Source organism: Emydura macquarii, unplaced genomic scaffold (assembly GCF_026122565.2).
Source record: "Emydura macquarii macquarii isolate MOO-44397 ecotype Brisbane River unplaced genomic scaffold, CSIRO-AGI_Emac_v2 contig_719, whole genome shotgun sequence".
In the NCBI taxonomy this organism is placed as follows: domain Eukaryota; kingdom Metazoa; phylum Chordata; order Testudines; family Chelidae; genus Emydura; species Emydura macquarii.
In genome coordinates this window covers 9,634,670-9,651,807 of record NW_027130856.1, presented here as the reverse complement: position 1 = coordinate 9,651,807, position 17,138 = coordinate 9,634,670, and the positions used below count along the sequence as shown (strand labels likewise).

Here is a 17,138-nt window from a genome sequence, read left to right as displayed (position 1 = left end):
ATAGAAACAGGGCACATTCACATTACAAATAAAACAGAACGGCAGTTCAACACACATTGGCAGCAAGTACTTATAGTAAGGGGAGATTTGTAGAACTGTAACTACTGGAACAGACCAATTGTTACAGGACATTTACAGGGTTTTCCTGCAGCAAGATTGCTGTTTCTGGTGTTTCTCTATGCAACAAAACAAATAAAGATAATACACATTTATTTATTTATATTGTGGTTCTCAGTCCAAAGATCTCAAAGCATTTAACAAGAGCAAATGGGGAAACAGACACAGAATGCTTAAATGACTTGCCCAAGGTCACAACACAAAGTCAGCAGCAAACGCCTACTTCTGAAGTTTAACAAAAGAAGGTGATCCTACTCTAGTGAACATTTTAGTCACAGCTGTAAGGTCAATGATTCAGTAGTTATTGGAAGTACACTTGACTTCTGATATTTTCACATGCTAGTGGGTGAAAGAATGGATAAACAAGATGGGAAATGGCTAGACAAACTTTAGAAAAGAAGATATCCTAAAGAGACCATTCCATAGAAGTACAGAGGCATCAACCAGAGAACTGTGGGGCTGAGGGGTGTGGAGATGTATGGGACTCATCTTTATCACTGTAAAGTGTTACAAGAAGCATACTGCGCTAGCCACAAAGTTATTTCACTCATAAGAACACAAAGATATGTGCAAACCCAGCCACCACAAGGGGACAGTGTGTGTGTGGGCGATGGCTCCTTGTTGTCTCTTCAACTACCCTGTAAACATTCTTAGGCTCTTCAGGTTTTAATGTTATAGATACTGTCCTTGACATGTGGCATCTTGTAACTGGATATTTTATTGAGATGTGATTGATTTTTGACTGCATATAGCACGTGCCCTTCGTTTCAGTAAAAAGGACAGTACAGTTGCTCACCTGGAGGCGTGTAGGCATCCATTGAAGTTTGCACCACCAATGAACGTCGTTTTGATGGCATGGGGACTGCCATCTTCCTTTCTTTATGTTTAGCAAGAGCTGCCTGAACTGCTTCTGTATGAACATCTAGAACGAAAGAAAAAGATTCAGGGTAGCACTCAAACTGAAAGGCACTGCAAGCATACACAATGCATCTGCAACTGAGTTAAATGGTATTCCAGTTAGGCTAACTGGTCACATCAAGTGATTCATGCTGAGGAAGCATGGGGCCTTCATAATGGAATGACTTGCAGAAAGTATAGCAATGGTGAAGAGCCACAAGTATCTTTTGAGGGTTCTGTGTCCCAGACAGACCTTTAGCAGAGTTTGTTCTCGGCTCTTTCTATTTTTAGAATGGAAAAGTCAGAAAACAGAAAAAAGGAAGTTCCTCTTCCCTACAGCATACCCTTGTTAAGTATGGTTTTAAAGCAACTGCTACCTCAGCAAACATCCTTGTTTTTTTAATCTGGTACTGGGCCAAAGACTGTAATGAAAAGATGCTAGACTGTATTTATGAAGTAAACCAGGTTTCCAGTTCACAAAAGTGTCATGTCAACTATGTACATAAGAAATATGCTTGAAATGTAACAGGTGTGTGAAATATCATGAAAGAAGCAGTGGCAGCACCCCAGTGAGACTGGCTGGTCTGAGGCTATGAAAACAGCACTAGTCCCACCTCTGCCACTAATTGGTCTTAAAATTTTGCACATGTTTCTGAAGTGTAAAGTTTTATGAAGATCAGTTAGCAGTGAGGTGGGCAAGAAAAAAAATCAGAACTCAGGCATTCTAGGTGCCAAAGCTTATGCTCATTTTTTAGCCCACATAGCTTCTAGGACACTGCCAACAGTGTCCACATCACTCCTCTATAATAAAAGGCATGTCTACAATGCCCTGCCATTCAGGCTAAGGGAGCGTGAACTGCAATGCTCACCAAAGTGCTGTGTTGTAACTCCCCTTGTGGACTACATTAGTGCCAAATCAGGACCTGTAAGTTTGCAGTCACAGCATCCACACAGGGGAGTTAGAGCACAGCACTTTGGTGCGCATGGCTATTCATACCCCCTTAGTACAAACCGCATGGCAGTGTAGACATGCTCAAAGTTTCACAATAAAGAGCTTTTTTAGCATTCATTTGCTTCACTATGCATCTGTTTCTCGCCCAAAATGTAAAGGTCTATTTACCATGAATAAAATATAACAGCAGAAATACATGGTTATTTTTTTTTAAACATGCTGTTCCCCATATTTCTTAATTACCACAGCAGTAAAACCCTGGAGAGAGAGCTATTATTTTAGTAGTTTTCCTCAGCTAGGCAATCACTCCCTCTAATTTGGTGGCAGGGAGATGGAAGGAGAAGAGGTACAATACATGCTAAATGAAAAAAAGGTTAGTTTCAGTTTCAGATAGGACTTAATCTCAGTGTGGGAAAGAACTTAAGAAGAGCTCCTCTCCCACACTTAAAAACAAACCAGAAGAAAAAAAAAAAGAGTATTTTTAAACTATGACTTGAAAAAATTGTTTTAAATCCTATGTGGAATATATACATAAAACAGGTGAAGAGGGACAGGAAAAGCAACAAGATAAATAGGAAAGAGCATACTTCATGCATAAAGGGGTTGCAAGGTTAGCAGAGCAAAACAGAGGAACTGAGAGAAAAAGATTACAATACTGTTATAAAAGGCCTAGATTTTCCTTTTTCTATCAAGTCAGTCAAACACTTAGAAAAGAACTTAAACCTTCCACTTTAAACTACTACCTTTTAACTAAGAGCTTGTTAAAAAAAGTTTAATTTAAAAAAATCAAACAAGCTAGAAAAAAAGCATTGTAGCTTCTTACCCATCTGTGTCTTCTTAAGATACCTCTCTAATAGCATCCCCCCAGTTATAGCATTCAGGTATGTAGGACTGGAATATGCTCAGTAAGAGAGTACATTTATGTTTAAATAAACTGAGGGGAAAATATACGTTTTCACTTTAAGAGTGGGATTTATGGGTAAACTGACAAGCTTATAAAAAGTCAGCCTGCCTCCTTTTCTTTAGTCCAGACTATTCGTATGAAGAAGACACATCTTATTGGTTACAAGAGGAAGAGTTATTTAGAAATTATTGAACTAAATTAGTTTCTTTCAAACTACAATTGTTGGAGAGGGATAAGTTGTAACTATCAAATCTAAGGAGGAAAGAAGGATAACTGACTGAAATATATTATTTAAATTATTAGCCTATTATTTGGACTTTAAATTCTCGGTGTTTTAATTTCTAAATCCTCAAAAGCTAAGGTAGGCTTTTCAAATTCAGCTTCTTTTTTGGAGGGGGCAGTATTTTCTACCTGGTCAATAAATACTTCGAGGGGGTTGATTTAACAAAACATTTCAATCCATTAAGATGCAGCAATTGCAACTTGTGTGTTCATAAGAAGTAAATGAGTCTAAAAACAAAGATTAAATGAAATTACAGTTAAACAATGTAATAATTTCAAAGCGACTACAGATATTTGCTAGTTGTCTTCAAATACCTGTGTGATGAACTGGTAAATATAAATATTTGATCCAGATCATAAGCTTGTGTGTGTGTTTATGATGAGTTACTTGCTATGAAGTTTTAACAATCCTTCTTGCCAAAGGAGCTAAGCAGAAAAAGTAAAACATTGACAACAACAGGAGTCCTTGAGGAAATGAAAGGGCAGCTGTTCATTGAGGAATACTTCTTACCTGGCTTGACCCATACTAAGAACGGCTTACTCTTCCCAAGGATATAAAGGAGGCTACCAGCTATTAGTGGACCCTAGATCCACAAAAGGGTCAGGTTTGAGTGAGTGGCTAGAGGCTCCCCAGGGAGCGTCATGCTAGCATGGAGACCAAGAGGCAGCAACTGCAGTGGGGCAGGCTGCTTCTCACAAAGCTGAGATGGAGATAATTAGGCTAGATGAAACAGACCAAGGCAAGATGAAGGGCAATGAATGGACTATAAAATGGATAGTGAACTGGCTAGAGCATAGGGCTCAACGATGATCAATGGCTCCATGTCTAGGGCTAGGATGGGGTAGATTGCACCCTCAGCAAGTTTGCGGATGGAATATTGGGCTGCATTAGGAGGGGCATTGCCAGCAGGTCACGGGAAGTGATTATTCCCCTCTATTCGGCATTGGTGAGGCCGCATTTAGAATACTGTGTCCAGTTTTGGGCCCCCCACTACAAAAAAGATGTGGACAATTTGGAGAGAGTGCAGCGGAGGGCAAGGCTGGGCTTGTTTAGTCTGCAAAAGATGAAGGGCTAGGGAAAGGGAAATGTGCATAGAGACCTTCATTGTTTTTACCTCTGTGTGCTCTGTACCTTTTTGTGAATGAATGAATAATTTTGTTTTGAAAACGCTGTTCGAGTTGCTTGAACCACCTTACTGGCCACAGGTTCCTGCAGTGAAAGGTATCACAAGTGCCAAACCGAGCTGGGCCTTTCGGATTAACCCAGTTGGTAAAGAGGATCTGGCATCCAGCCCCGGAGTGATTGAGCCACATGGTTCCATCCAGAATGAGGTGTAGGATGCTGGGCCTGTCAAGGGGTGCACTTGTGAAGAACTAAAGGGGTCCAAAGCACAGCTTGCCCTATGAGTGAGACAGCTTGTAAAGGATTGAGCATTTGTTTCCTCCTAAAGCAGCTGTGGCTACTTGCTTATGAATGTAAACTCTACCCAATAACCCTATAGCCACTTCCTACATGCTGTGCTCTTCTCTGCAGCTGTTGTTTCTTGGTCTTCTGATCCACAAGCTAATTAGAGCACAATCAATTAAGGCAGCATACTACCGTATTTTCTTATCATTGTAGCGACTGATAATATTTTAGCTGGGCCTGGCCTTGTTAATCCATCGGGAGGGACTATCCTCCAAAGTTCCTAATTTTACTTTAGTGATGTGGGAGCAAAACTTACATTTTTTTAAGAGAAATCTAAAAACTTTTATCTGTTCCTGCCCCTTGGTTCTGCTTCAAGCCAGTCTGCAGTACTTTTCAAAGTTGTTATACTGGGGTAGCCCTGGCTGCAGCTCCTAATAGCCTGCATATGGCCTCTTCTTCCCCAATTTGCCCATACTTTCTTTGAAATGGCTGCTGCAGGAGATGGGGCATTAGTAATGTACCCAGAACTGGTGTAGGGGGGTTTAGGAAACTGTGAATGGAGGTTTCTTGTTTAACAAGAAGAAAGAGAATTTAGTACTACCGAGAAAGAATCAATATATTGGTGGGTGGGGTTATTCTAGCTCCCCCAGGGAAATAAATTGTTAATCCCTCACAACCCAGTCAGCACCAAGTACATTGTATTCCCTACCGTGTGATGCCAGCATATCAGCGGTGAACATTATACTAGCATTTCAGCCCCCCTGTGACTGCAGGTCTGACAACATTTCTGGAACCATCTTTGACAGCCTGCTCTTGCATAGATCATCCTATCTTTAAGTATTTTTGTAAAAAAATACCTATAGGTACAGTTTCCTAATGAAATTCCCTGAAGAATGAAGACTTTGTCCAGAAAATCCCCAGAGTTAATCTTTCTCTTGCAAGAAACATTTCCCCTCATCCCTTTTCTTATATTCTAGCACTCCATACAATATGCTCTCTCCCTGAACTTCTAACAGATTTTCCAATGCAGATATAGTGTGATGTAGTTTCACTCAGGTCTATTGAAAAGAACTGTATCTCTAGTGAAAAGAAAATGCTTTCAGAAGGAACATTCTTTCATATAGAAGTCTGTGCTATCCACACTACACTATTAAAGCTGATGAAATGATTCCAGGTCCTGACCCCTCAAAGTACTCATCTAGGTAACAAAATCTTCTCTGTTCCCACCTGACTCTTTTCACAAGAAAAGCTCAATGTAAAATCTAGAGTACTGAATAAAATATCACCCCTCCTGTCTAGACTGGCAGGTATTAATGTTCAGTTCCTTGTCTTCTATTCTCCTGAACTGTTATAGGTTGGCTGACCCATATATTGGATTCAATTTGTGCTTTTATTCCTGGGGAATCAATAAATGGCACAGAACAAAGTGACATGATTGGAAAGGCTAATTGCTCAATTTATGCTCATTCAGCCTGTGTGGAATTCATTATTCAACCTGACAGGTAGTTTTCCTAGGCTGCCGGATAATATTTAGCAAAGTTTGGGTAAATCAGCTCCTTTCTCAGCCTCTTTCCTTTGCTGCATTTGTTCATATTTTGTTCATTCATTCTCCCTCCTAACAACCCTATTCCCTCTTTGAAAGATTGGGGAAGAAAGACATAAGTTTAAAAGTAATCTTAAGTAATGTATCAAATAGGAACCATTTTCTGGTTCCTATTTCAACAATTATGGATTGCTATGGGCAGATCACCTGTTCTGATAATAGTTCATCTCTTTACATTATTATTGATATAATGCAGTAACTGAGATGGGGTTCCATTATGCTAGTGTTGCACAAACACCCAGTAAGAGAAAGTTCCTGGTCCAAAGACCTTACAAAGTAAATAGGCAAGAGACAAAAAGGGTGTGTAAGGGAAACAAGAGCCTAGAGACTAAGTAGATTTACTCAAGGTCATGCAGCAGGTCAGAGGCAGCACCAGGAACAGAAATCAGGTTTCGCTCAGCTGAGTTCCAGATCCAATGGACCAGAATGCCCCAGAGCAGGCAACCTGTCTTTCCTTCTGCATCCGTGTGGCTTGTCTGCATTCCTTTACTTCTGGGTAGCAGATGCTTTATTCTGTCAGGAGGGCTAATTTTCTAAACATTCCCAGGATGTGCCCTGTTTAGTGTGGCTTCTGTGTTGCATTTGGTTTATCTTGTAACCTGATATGATGCTGTACTCCAAATTTAATTGAAAAGCCTTAGGAAAAAAGACAGTAGGGTATACTAATGCACAGCAATAGTCAGCTATAAACACCATCATCTTCTCAAACTTTCTTACATTTATTCCTCCATATGTTTTAATGGGTGTACGTTCTGCTTGCCAAGACTGTCTGACATTCTGCTTGCCAAGATAGTCTGTCTGTCTATGCAAAGGGAGGCAATCCCAGTGTTACTTTTCCCAATTTATTCTATGGAACAAACATGTTATATCTACACTGATATGACACCCCTTACCCCAGCAAACCAGCAGGAGACTGCTCAGCAGCTAGTGTAGTCCAGAGAAAGGCAGATGTGAAGGGAACCATGGGATTTGTGGCCAGCTAGGGGATGCCCATTTTAAATGCTCATAGGAGTCAGAAGATGAGTGAGATCTCATTTTAAAGAGGGAGGAGATCTGGACCATAGAGATGACAGGCCATGTATTGAGAGAATAGAGGGGATTTGGATACCTTGGACAACTATATTAATCCTCTGTACTGTAGGATACTGAGGATGGGTATACTATCAAGGGTTAAGAAGCTCCTGAGGAATCACGGCAAAACTTCCAACTTATAGGTCTCTAGCATTCTACGTCCCTTTTTCCACAATGTCTATTAGCTGCATGGCCCCCTTTAACTATTTACACTCCAGATTTTTGATGACCTGATATTTCTGTATTTTCCTATCCATCTTTGATGTAGTCAGAAATCAGGCCATCAGAAGGTTGTCAGATAGGAAGGAGGGGAAAGAGTTTAGTAGTAGTGAACCCTCGGATATCTATGATAATATCTGTGATAAGGAAAGTCTCTTCTGAACTATGTATTAGGGAAACTTGTATTCTCTAATCCTCGCACTGAAGCTCATCCACATCTGACCTTTTCATTATAGTAAGTTGCCAGCTTCCTCCACTTCAAATTTGCCTTGTCCCATGAGATCTATTTACCTTGGGGAATAGTACACAACTAAGAGTCTCCTAGGCTCAGCTCAGTTTATGGAAGTCCAGCAAGGAAATTAATTTTGCAGTTCCAAGCAAGAAAGCAATTGCTGCTTGATGGATAAGTTCAATCATTTCCTAAACCAAATATAAAGAAATATTGTGGTATCTTATAGCACTCTATAACTGTGCTGTATAACTCTACTGGAGTGTGCCTACTTGCTTAACATTGTGCAATATCTTTACTTTTACTTCCCCTTATCCTTTTATGTTCCCTTATATTCACTATACAGATCACTCTGACTTGTGCCAGACATTATGTCCAGAAGAAAATCTTTTTACTTATAAAGACAAAACTAACTGAAACACTCAATCACATTATATACTCAGTCCTCTCATATACTATTGCAGCTTCCAACAAGAAATTGAATTTGTTCTTTTTTGTTTAGATTTTTTAATTAAAATAAACCTTACACAAAAAATTGCAAGTGTATTCTTCCTCACGGTGGAGGGACTATTAGGCTTTTCTTTCCACAGGAGCTGAACAAGTGCCCCGGACTTCCCATGCCGCAGCAGCTATAGATGTATAAAATATCTAATGTATTATAGGTGATTTATTATATCCACGTTGGATCACAGAACTACGTGACTTTCTCAGTGCTATCAAGTGTTAGTTAATAAATGGGGATAATCATACCGACCTCCTTTATAAAGAACTTTGAGATCTACTGATGAAAAGCACTATGTAAGAGCCAGGTATTATTATTAAATATTTTAAAATTTCACCTTATTAGGCCAAACTCCTCTTTTACATTTAGGAAATATCTCATGAGACCCAAAGGAAAATGGCCTATTCATGTACCTAAGCTTGGTCTTGCTGTCGTTTATTAAATAGTTCTCCTGCAGCTCTAGTACATGGGAATGTCTAATTTACCATATAGCCCCTCACAACCTTAAAAAAAAAAAAAAGAAAGAAAAAGTCTCACTATGTATTCATTTTATTCCTCAGATAAGAGCTGTGAGTTGCTAGGTTCAAAAGGGGAAAATCTGTTTGCTCCTGTATTTCAAACAAAATGTATTGGTATTAACTCTGTATAACTTTAACTTCCCAATAACACCCCCCCCCCTCCCCAAAATAACATTTTCATTGCTATTTTGTTTATCCTTCTGACATGTCAGAGATTGGCATAGCAGGTCCTGAACCTTACCATATCCTGAATCCAAGCAAACAGTTTGTAAGAATCATGGATAAGAGATTGAGAAGACACATTTTTATCAAGTTTTTCTCTACCAACACAGGATTGTTTTCTAACATAGTTTCTAGTGTTTTGCGCCTTCTACTTATAAATGTCTCAAGTAATGGTATTTCTCTCTCATCCTCCAGGGAGTTTGTGCCACAGCCCAACAAATCTGACAGGAAGCTTATTTTGATGCAGCCTACATTTTTCCACTCTTAATTTCATCTATTTGTTCTTTGTGCTTCAAATAATTCTTCTCCCAAGAGCTATCTTTGCTTTTCTGTGGGTGGATATGTAGGAAATAACCTCTTTTCCTCATCCTATGGAACCAATTCCTATTATTATAATCATACCACTGGGCACAGGACTGGCCTGAAGACTTGGGGAAAGTTTAGGAAAATGGCTCTTTAGGGTACACCCCACATTTAACTGACTCATTTCACATTCAAATACGTTCTGGGGGATCTTTAGGTCCAGTGCTCTGCCCCTGATCTCCTGCTGAAGATGAAAAGGTGTTTCTGGATAGTTGCTGTGACTTTTTTGGGATCACCCAGACCAAGTGATTTGGTTACCTTTATGCTGTGCTTCTATGGCTCTCAGTCCTCACACCAGTAGCCAGCACACAAACATAAAAGTCTCACCCTGGCTTCCACTAGGCCTACTCACTCCTTGCAGGGTGACCCCAATAGCCCTCTGGTCCCAAATCTCCCCAAATCCATCTACCCAAAGACACTGCCAGACACTTGGACTTTTCTCCTCTGGCTCATCACCCGCAAAGTAATGAAACCAGACCCCAGTTATCAGTTCACTTTGGCACACACACTCCACACAGTTTGCACAACTGAGACCTGTAGGAGAGTAAAGAGTTAAAAGCTGGACAAGTAATCAGGCCTAAGCTACAGGGAATGGATTTATGGCACAGGCAAACCTTGTTTTTGTTACTTGGTGAAATTTTAGCTAGAGTCTGTTATCTCTCTTCTTCTCCTCCCTTCCTGGCCATCTGTGCAGGGGAGAAGTCTATCGCTATTTCTGTGCAAGGCCTTTTGGTGGGAAAAAAGTATTATCTTTCTTCTCCCCCTGGTATGCCTGTATTTCAAAGAATGTTAGTGTAAAATTTATAGGTTTTAAGGTGATGTGCCTGACCTCTGTATGGTAATCCTGTAAACAATAAACAGGGGCAGGTATAATTATATTCATTATGTAGTTGTTAATATTAATTTTATAGGTGTCAATGTAACCAAATAAGGGTCTATGGGGAGTTGCTGGAAATGTATACATTTACATACTGTTATGGATAAAGGAATTGTAAAGTAACCCCCTCATTGCTCACTCCTGGCTTGGAGGTGGAATGAGCAGGCAATAAAGGGTTCCGTCTCCCCAATCCACCCCCGGGACAACCTGTTTGGTTGTTTCTAACAAGACCCATTCAGGGTAAAATAAACAAAAGGTTTATTTAATAGAAAACACACACATTCAAAGATGAATTAGTAAGGAAAAGCAAACTACATACAAGTTACACAGAAAATAAACAAAGATGCAACTTCAGGCTTTGCACTTCTGCATTAGATAAATTCCCTTTTCCAATCCAAGTTACCAATTGACTTTGAACAGTTTCCCAGAGTACTCCCTAGCCCTATGGGGGATCCAGTCTTCACAGATGGCCTTCTGCATTTGAGACTGTCCCCTGGGTTCTGGATGAAGACTTCAGTTTCAAGCATACTTCTAAAAAGGGCTTCCCTCCCCTCTCCTGTCATGGGGACTCATAGCTATTTAGAGTGGGGAAATTCTAGCTGGAATGTCTGAGTGTTTTCCCATTAATCCTAATGGACCATCATTTGTGTTTTCCTGGATTGTACAATGCTAGGTGCTTGGAGCTAGTGTCTGGTTAGAGAAACAGCCCATGTCTGGCTGACCGTTGCCCTGTTTTGAAGTAGAGGTAAAGTTTTATGCTAAAGTTCTGTATATACATAACTTCATAACTGCAATGTGTATTCATAGACTCTAAGGTCAGAAGGGACCAATATGATTATCTAATCTGACCTCCTGCACAATGCAGGCCACAGAACCTCACCCACCCACTCCTGTAATAAACCTCTAACCTATGACTGAGTTATTAAAGTCCTCAAATCATGGTTTAAAGACTTTAAGGTACAGAGAGTCCACCAGCAAGTGAGCGGTGCCCCATGCTAGAGAGAAAGGCGAACCCCCCCCCCCCCCCCCGAGCTTTTGCCAATCTGCCCTGGGGGAAAATTACCTCCCAACCCCAAATATAGCAGTCAGTTAAACTCTGAGCATGTGGGCAAGACTCACCAGCCACACACCCAAGAAAGAATTCTCTGTAATAACTCAGAACCCACCCCATCTAACATCCCTTCACAGGCCATTGGCATATCTACCATCAGTAATCAAAGATCAGTCAATGGCCAAACTAGGTTATCCTATCATACCATTCCTACATACATTTAACCAGCTCACTTTTGAAGCCAGCTAGGTTTTCTGTCCCCACTGCTCCCCTTGGAAAGCTATTCCAGAACTTCACTCCCCTGATAGTTAGAAACTTTAGTCTAATTTCAAGTCTAAACTTCCTGATGGCCAGTTTTTAGTTCTTGTGTCCCCATTGGTGCTGAACTTAAATAATTCCTCTCCCTCCCTGGTATTTATCCCTCTGATGTATTTATACAGAGCAATCATATCTCCCCTCAACTTTCTTTTGGTTAGGCTAAGCAAGCCAAGCTATGAGTCTCCTCTCATAAGGCAGGTTTTCCATTCCTTGGATCATCCTAGTAGCCCTTCTCTGCACCTGTTCCAATTTGAATTTATCTTTTTTAAAAATGGGGGACCAGAACTGCACGCAGTATTCCAGATGAGGTCTCAGCAGCGCCTTTTATAATGGTACTAACACCTCCCTATCTCTACTGGAAATACCTCATCTGAGGCATACAAGGACCACGTTAGCTTTTTTCACAGCCACATCACATTGGTGGCTCATAGTCATCCTGTGATCAACCAATACGTCCAGGTCCTTCTCTTCCTCTGTCACTTCCAACTGATGCGTCCACAGCTAATAGCAGAAATTCTTGTTATTAGTCCCTAAATACATGACCTTGCACTTTCCACTATTAAATTACATCCTATTTCTATTACTACAGTTTACAACGTTATCCCGATCTTCCTGTATGATATTCCAATCCTTCTCTGTAATGCCAATACCTCCCAACTTTGTGTCATCTGCAAGCTTTATTAGTACATTCCCACTTTTTGTGCCAAGGTCAGTAATAAAAAGGTTAAATAAGATTGATCCCAAGACTGATCCCTGAGGAATTCCACTAGTAACCTCTCTCCAGCCTGACAGTTCATCTTTCAGTATGACTGGTGTAGTCTCCCCTCTTTAACCAGTTCTTTATCCACCTTTCAATTTTCATATTAATTCCCATCTTTTTCAATTTAACTAATAATTCCCCATGAGGAACTGAATCAAATGCCTTTCTGAAATCTAGGTAAATTAGATCCACTGCATTCCCTTTGTCTAAAAAATCTGTTATCTTCTCAAAAAAGGAGATCAGGTTGGTCTGGCACAATCTACCTTTTGTAAAGTCATGGTGTATTTTATCCCAATTATGATTAACCTTGATATCCTTAAGTACTTTTTCCTTCAAAATTTTTCCCAAGACCTTGCATACTACTGAGGTCAAACTAACAGGCCTGTAGTACCTGGAACACGTTTTGTTCCCTTTCTTAAAAATAGGAACTATGTTAGCAATTCTCCAGTCATACGGTATAGCCCCTGAGTTTACAGATTCATTAAAAATCCTTGCTATTGAGCTTGCAATTTCATAAAATAGTTCCTTTAATATTTTTGGAGGGGTGGGTGGGTGTGTGTGTGTGTGTGTGTGTGTGTGTGTGTGTGTGTGTGTGTGTTTAGTCCCATTAAACTGTTCAAGTTTGGCTTCTACCTAGGATGTGGTAATTTCTGCCTTCATATTCTCATTCCCATTAGCCACCCTACCACTATCCCCAAGCTCATCCTTAGCCTCATTAAAAACAGAGGAAAAATATTTGTTTAGATATTTGGCCATGCCTAGATTATTCTTAACCGCCATCCCATCCTCAGTGTTTAGCAGTCCCACTTCTTCTCTCTTGGTTTTCTTCCCATTTCTTCTCAACAATGGAGTAACAATGGAGTTATTCTGGAATATGGCATCTAACAGTAATACAATTAACTCCCTCTTTAATGTAAGATCAATTGTAATAAGCCATTCATTTAGGTGAGGGTTACATAGGCTACAACTGAAATAGTCTTGAGATAGTCCTTATTGCTCTAGGGTATTCTTTTCTAAAAAACTATTTATGAGCCTACAACCCCCCTCAGGCTCTGAGGATCCAAATTTTCAAAAGGTATTTAGGCACCTAAGTCCTGTTAAGTTTCAATGAGACTTAGACTCCTATGTCACTTTTGAAAAGGGGGCTCAGTGCTTTTGAAAATGTTATCCCATTTTATTTTATGGCTTCCTAAATAAGGAGGGATGGCTTCATAGAAATACAGTGGCAAATACATTTTACTGGTGCATCCCTCTGTTCAAAGGGAGAAGCATTGGGAGCACTGTATTTTTACATTTTCTGTAATCTGAATGGTAGAAGCATAGAGTTCTGATGCCATGCTTCCCATGGCAGCAGTGCAACACTTGATCGTTTCTAAGCTAGTGAGAGTGCAGCAAAGGTAAAAGCTGAAAAGGCAAATGGCAAAATTGGAATTAGACTTTTTAGTATAGTGTTTGTGACTGTAACTGAAATGTTTTGAGAACATACTGCAAGACAAAGAGGCAACATGTAACTACAGGGTGCAACAACTGAACAGTGAACTCCTTGTTACCAGTACTACAAGAGCTTTTCTGAAATGCAAGGCTACTTTTGCTTTATGTTGGAGTCTTCTAGTCACTAAAACAGCTGCCAAAGCTTCTCTGTCTCATCAAGAATCTCTATATTGTAAGATTTGAAGCTAGGTTAACGCTACACTATAATAAGAGAAATCAACAAAACATGCAAGTCTTCCCCAGTTTTTTCCCTTTCCTCCAAGTATTTAAAATATCTTATTTGTAATGTAGAAGTCAGCTTCATCCAGTGACTTGGCCTCAGGCTCCATTACTATGTGATCTTAAGTAAACAAACCTTTGTTTTCTATCTATAAAATGGAGATATTTGCTTAACTTTCCTTGTGAATTTTGGAAGAACTATTTATCCATACCAAAGTCTGTAATGTACACAGGTTCAAGTGTCACAGGAAGGATATGGACACAAACTGCAGTGTAATTGCCTTAAAATGGTGTTCCAGAATCAAAGTTTCATTTGAAAAAAAAAAAGCTAGGATAAAATTCTTCAACCCTGAGTACCTAATGGTAGGATCTGTGATGCACTGGACCTCAAAGTAGCACCCTGTAACCCCCATGTTCATCATTTGTATATGGTTGTAATATTTCATACAAATACATGTAAGATACCATATGAAAGGTCATGATCTACTTGAAACTCATGGTTATGAGTTTTGCTAAATGGTTGTTACTGAAATGTGCTGAGAGTTTGGGAGATGCCCACTGCTAGCTCTCCAACGACAACAAAAGTTGTGACTCACATCCAAGTGAGCCTTAAGTGACCATCACAAGCCACTGACCAGCAGGGGAACTGTAAACAAGAGATTTACAATTCTTTAAGAGACAGTTGCACAAGCACCACCCAATATGGATTGCTCAACTCTATGGCCTGCTCTACACACTGGGAACTTTTGAATTCCCATTTCCTGTTTGATCAGTGTGGAGAGCTTGCCAGCCCAGCTGATCATAGAAACTCAACACCTCAAATTCGTTCCAGGCTGGACTACACAGGAAATGATGTATCTTATTGGTTTATGGGGAGAAGAGTCTGTGCAGGCATAGCTCCGATCCAGCTGTAGAAACATAGACATCTATGAAAAAGATTGTGTGGGGTATGGGGGAGATGGGCTATACCAGGGACATGCTACAGTGCCTTATGAAAACCAAAGAACCTCAGCCGCGTGTCAGAAGACAGTGGAGGCAAACAGTCATTCTGGTTCTGCACCACAGACATGCTGCTTCTACAAGGAGCTGCACGCAATTCTCGGAAACAACCCCATCATTACCCCCAAACATAGTGTGGATATCTCTGAGGAGTCCCAGGGAATAAGGAGGATATTTTGGACGAGGAGCAGGTGAAGGGGAGACAGGCGAGCAGGGATCCATTCTCCCCAAAGCTAGGTGCTGTTTTTAAGCTCAGAGCAGTCCAGCCAGTTATAGTACAGTATCATGGCTGAGCATGATGCCGGAGAAGGCACCTCTGGTAAGTATGCAATTTCAATGAAACTGTAGGGGGTTACATGCTCTTATGTTTAATATGAAAAAAAAAGTTAGGTGCAGTGGGTGTCTGCTTTCCAGTAGCCAATCCAGCTACGCAGAGGTTGCCCACTTCCCCCAAAAGACTGTTTATGTGCACAGGAATGGCACAGGAATCCTCCATGGAGATCTCCAGGCAACTATCATGGTGGTACTCTGCAATCCTTTGCAAAAGGTGTCTGAGGAGGACTGCCTTATTTCTTCCACCATGGCAGGGCACTTTCCCACACCACTTCAGTATTAATTCTTCTGGCATCATTACGGTACACAGCCTAGCAGCAAAATAACCTGGTTTGTACCCACACGCTTGCAGCATCTGTTTCCTTGCCACCTCTGTTACCCTCAGGAGACTGATATCACATAGGGTCACTTAGGGGAGACTGTGGAAGTTTTCATTACAAATGCTCGTACTGCAAACAATAGAGCATGTGATCCCCCATGGTGATGTCCGGGTCTCTCAACTGCCATTTCCCTAACATGCCAGAGATTTGGGTGGCAGAGATCAGTTTGACCTCAAAATCTGCAAGCCTAGGGTGACTACTATCAGCAGCGTTAAGGAAAGGGGAGGGGTTTTCCTGTGCTCTCTCGTGGCTGCAACCCCCACCCTACGCCCAGGGACAAAGAGCACACTTTGGGAGGCTTAAAGCTGGTCCCCAGTCTTCAAGCATTGTTCATGTTCCTAAGGGGAGGGGGCACTGCCCACCTGTGCTCCCATGTGAGTTGTAGCACAAGGACTATTGTCCACGCTGCTAGCCCATATTCACCATGGCTGGAACAGCAAACTGGTTCTTTGAATAGCTAGGGATACTGATCACTTCAACTGCCTCTGTTACACCAGCATAGCACTTGTGGAAACCCCTTGTGTGGACACATTGCACTGATGTAAAAAGGGACTTATGCTCATTCAGCTTACCTTACTTTCAGACCTACAGCTCCTATTGACTTTAGTGGGAACTAGTGTCACTCAGCGTCTCTCAAAATCTGGGTTGAAATCTTGGACCTGTTTAATTCAATGGGAGTTTTGCCATTGACTTCAGTAGGGTCAGGATTTCACTCCAACATTTTCTACTTTGTTGTTTAAATGTAGATTTATGAACCTGTCATGGGATCGCTGGGATACAATCTGGAGCCGTGGGACCACTGTGTCCCCTAAAGTCTCTCCAGTTTCGGCTGTCTTTCACAATGCTTTGCTAGTGACAAGTAGCTTTTCACAGTTAGTGGATTTTCAAGCAGCTGGTTGCTGTCAAGTGCTCTTGGAGTAGGGGACAAGAAAGAAGTACTTAGAGCTTCAGCTGTGTTTCCTTCCAAATTCAGAATACTAACACCTTACATACTAAGCCCATCTCTGGGGAGTGAGGTGAGACTAACCTTAGACATGTCCTGCAAGCAGTCTCTTTAATAGAAGACACCGCAGATACTCAGAGAAAGGGCTTATTAATACAAGTCCCTCGGGTGACCTCAATTGTTGTGACAGGACTATCTCAGGCCACAAAGGGATTTATATATTAATCCAAACTCCCTGAGTTGCACATAGAGACAAACAGGAAACTGTTGTTGCATGGTCTCTGCCAGCTGAGCAGGCAACCACATTCTGCACAATATGTGAAATTCTCAGCTACCTACAAGAGTAGCCTCACAGAATGTACTGCAATAATCTGAATGAAGTTATAAAAGGGTGGACAACTGTCAATGTCTAGCTAGGAAAAAAATGGTGGCAACTGCCTCATCTGACATGGAATGAAAAAAAGATGTCAGCTGGGAATC

The 17,138-nt window shown here is 40.9% G+C and overlaps 1 protein-coding gene across 9 annotated transcripts in view; it reads right to left on the bottom strand.

The window, feature by feature from the left end:
* The window catches only part of DIP2C (disco interacting protein 2 homolog C), a 483,513-nt gene that overhangs the window by 171,691 nt on the left and 294,684 nt on the right, over positions 1–17,138 (bottom strand). For all 9 annotated transcript variants that reach the window (XM_067542679.1, XM_067542671.1, XM_067542674.1 and 6 more), the window contains one exon: positions 914–1,039. In XM_067542679.1, the coding sequence (XP_067398780.1) occupies positions 914–1,039 (126 nt within the window). The remainder of the gene's footprint in view (positions 1–913; positions 1,040–17,138) is intronic.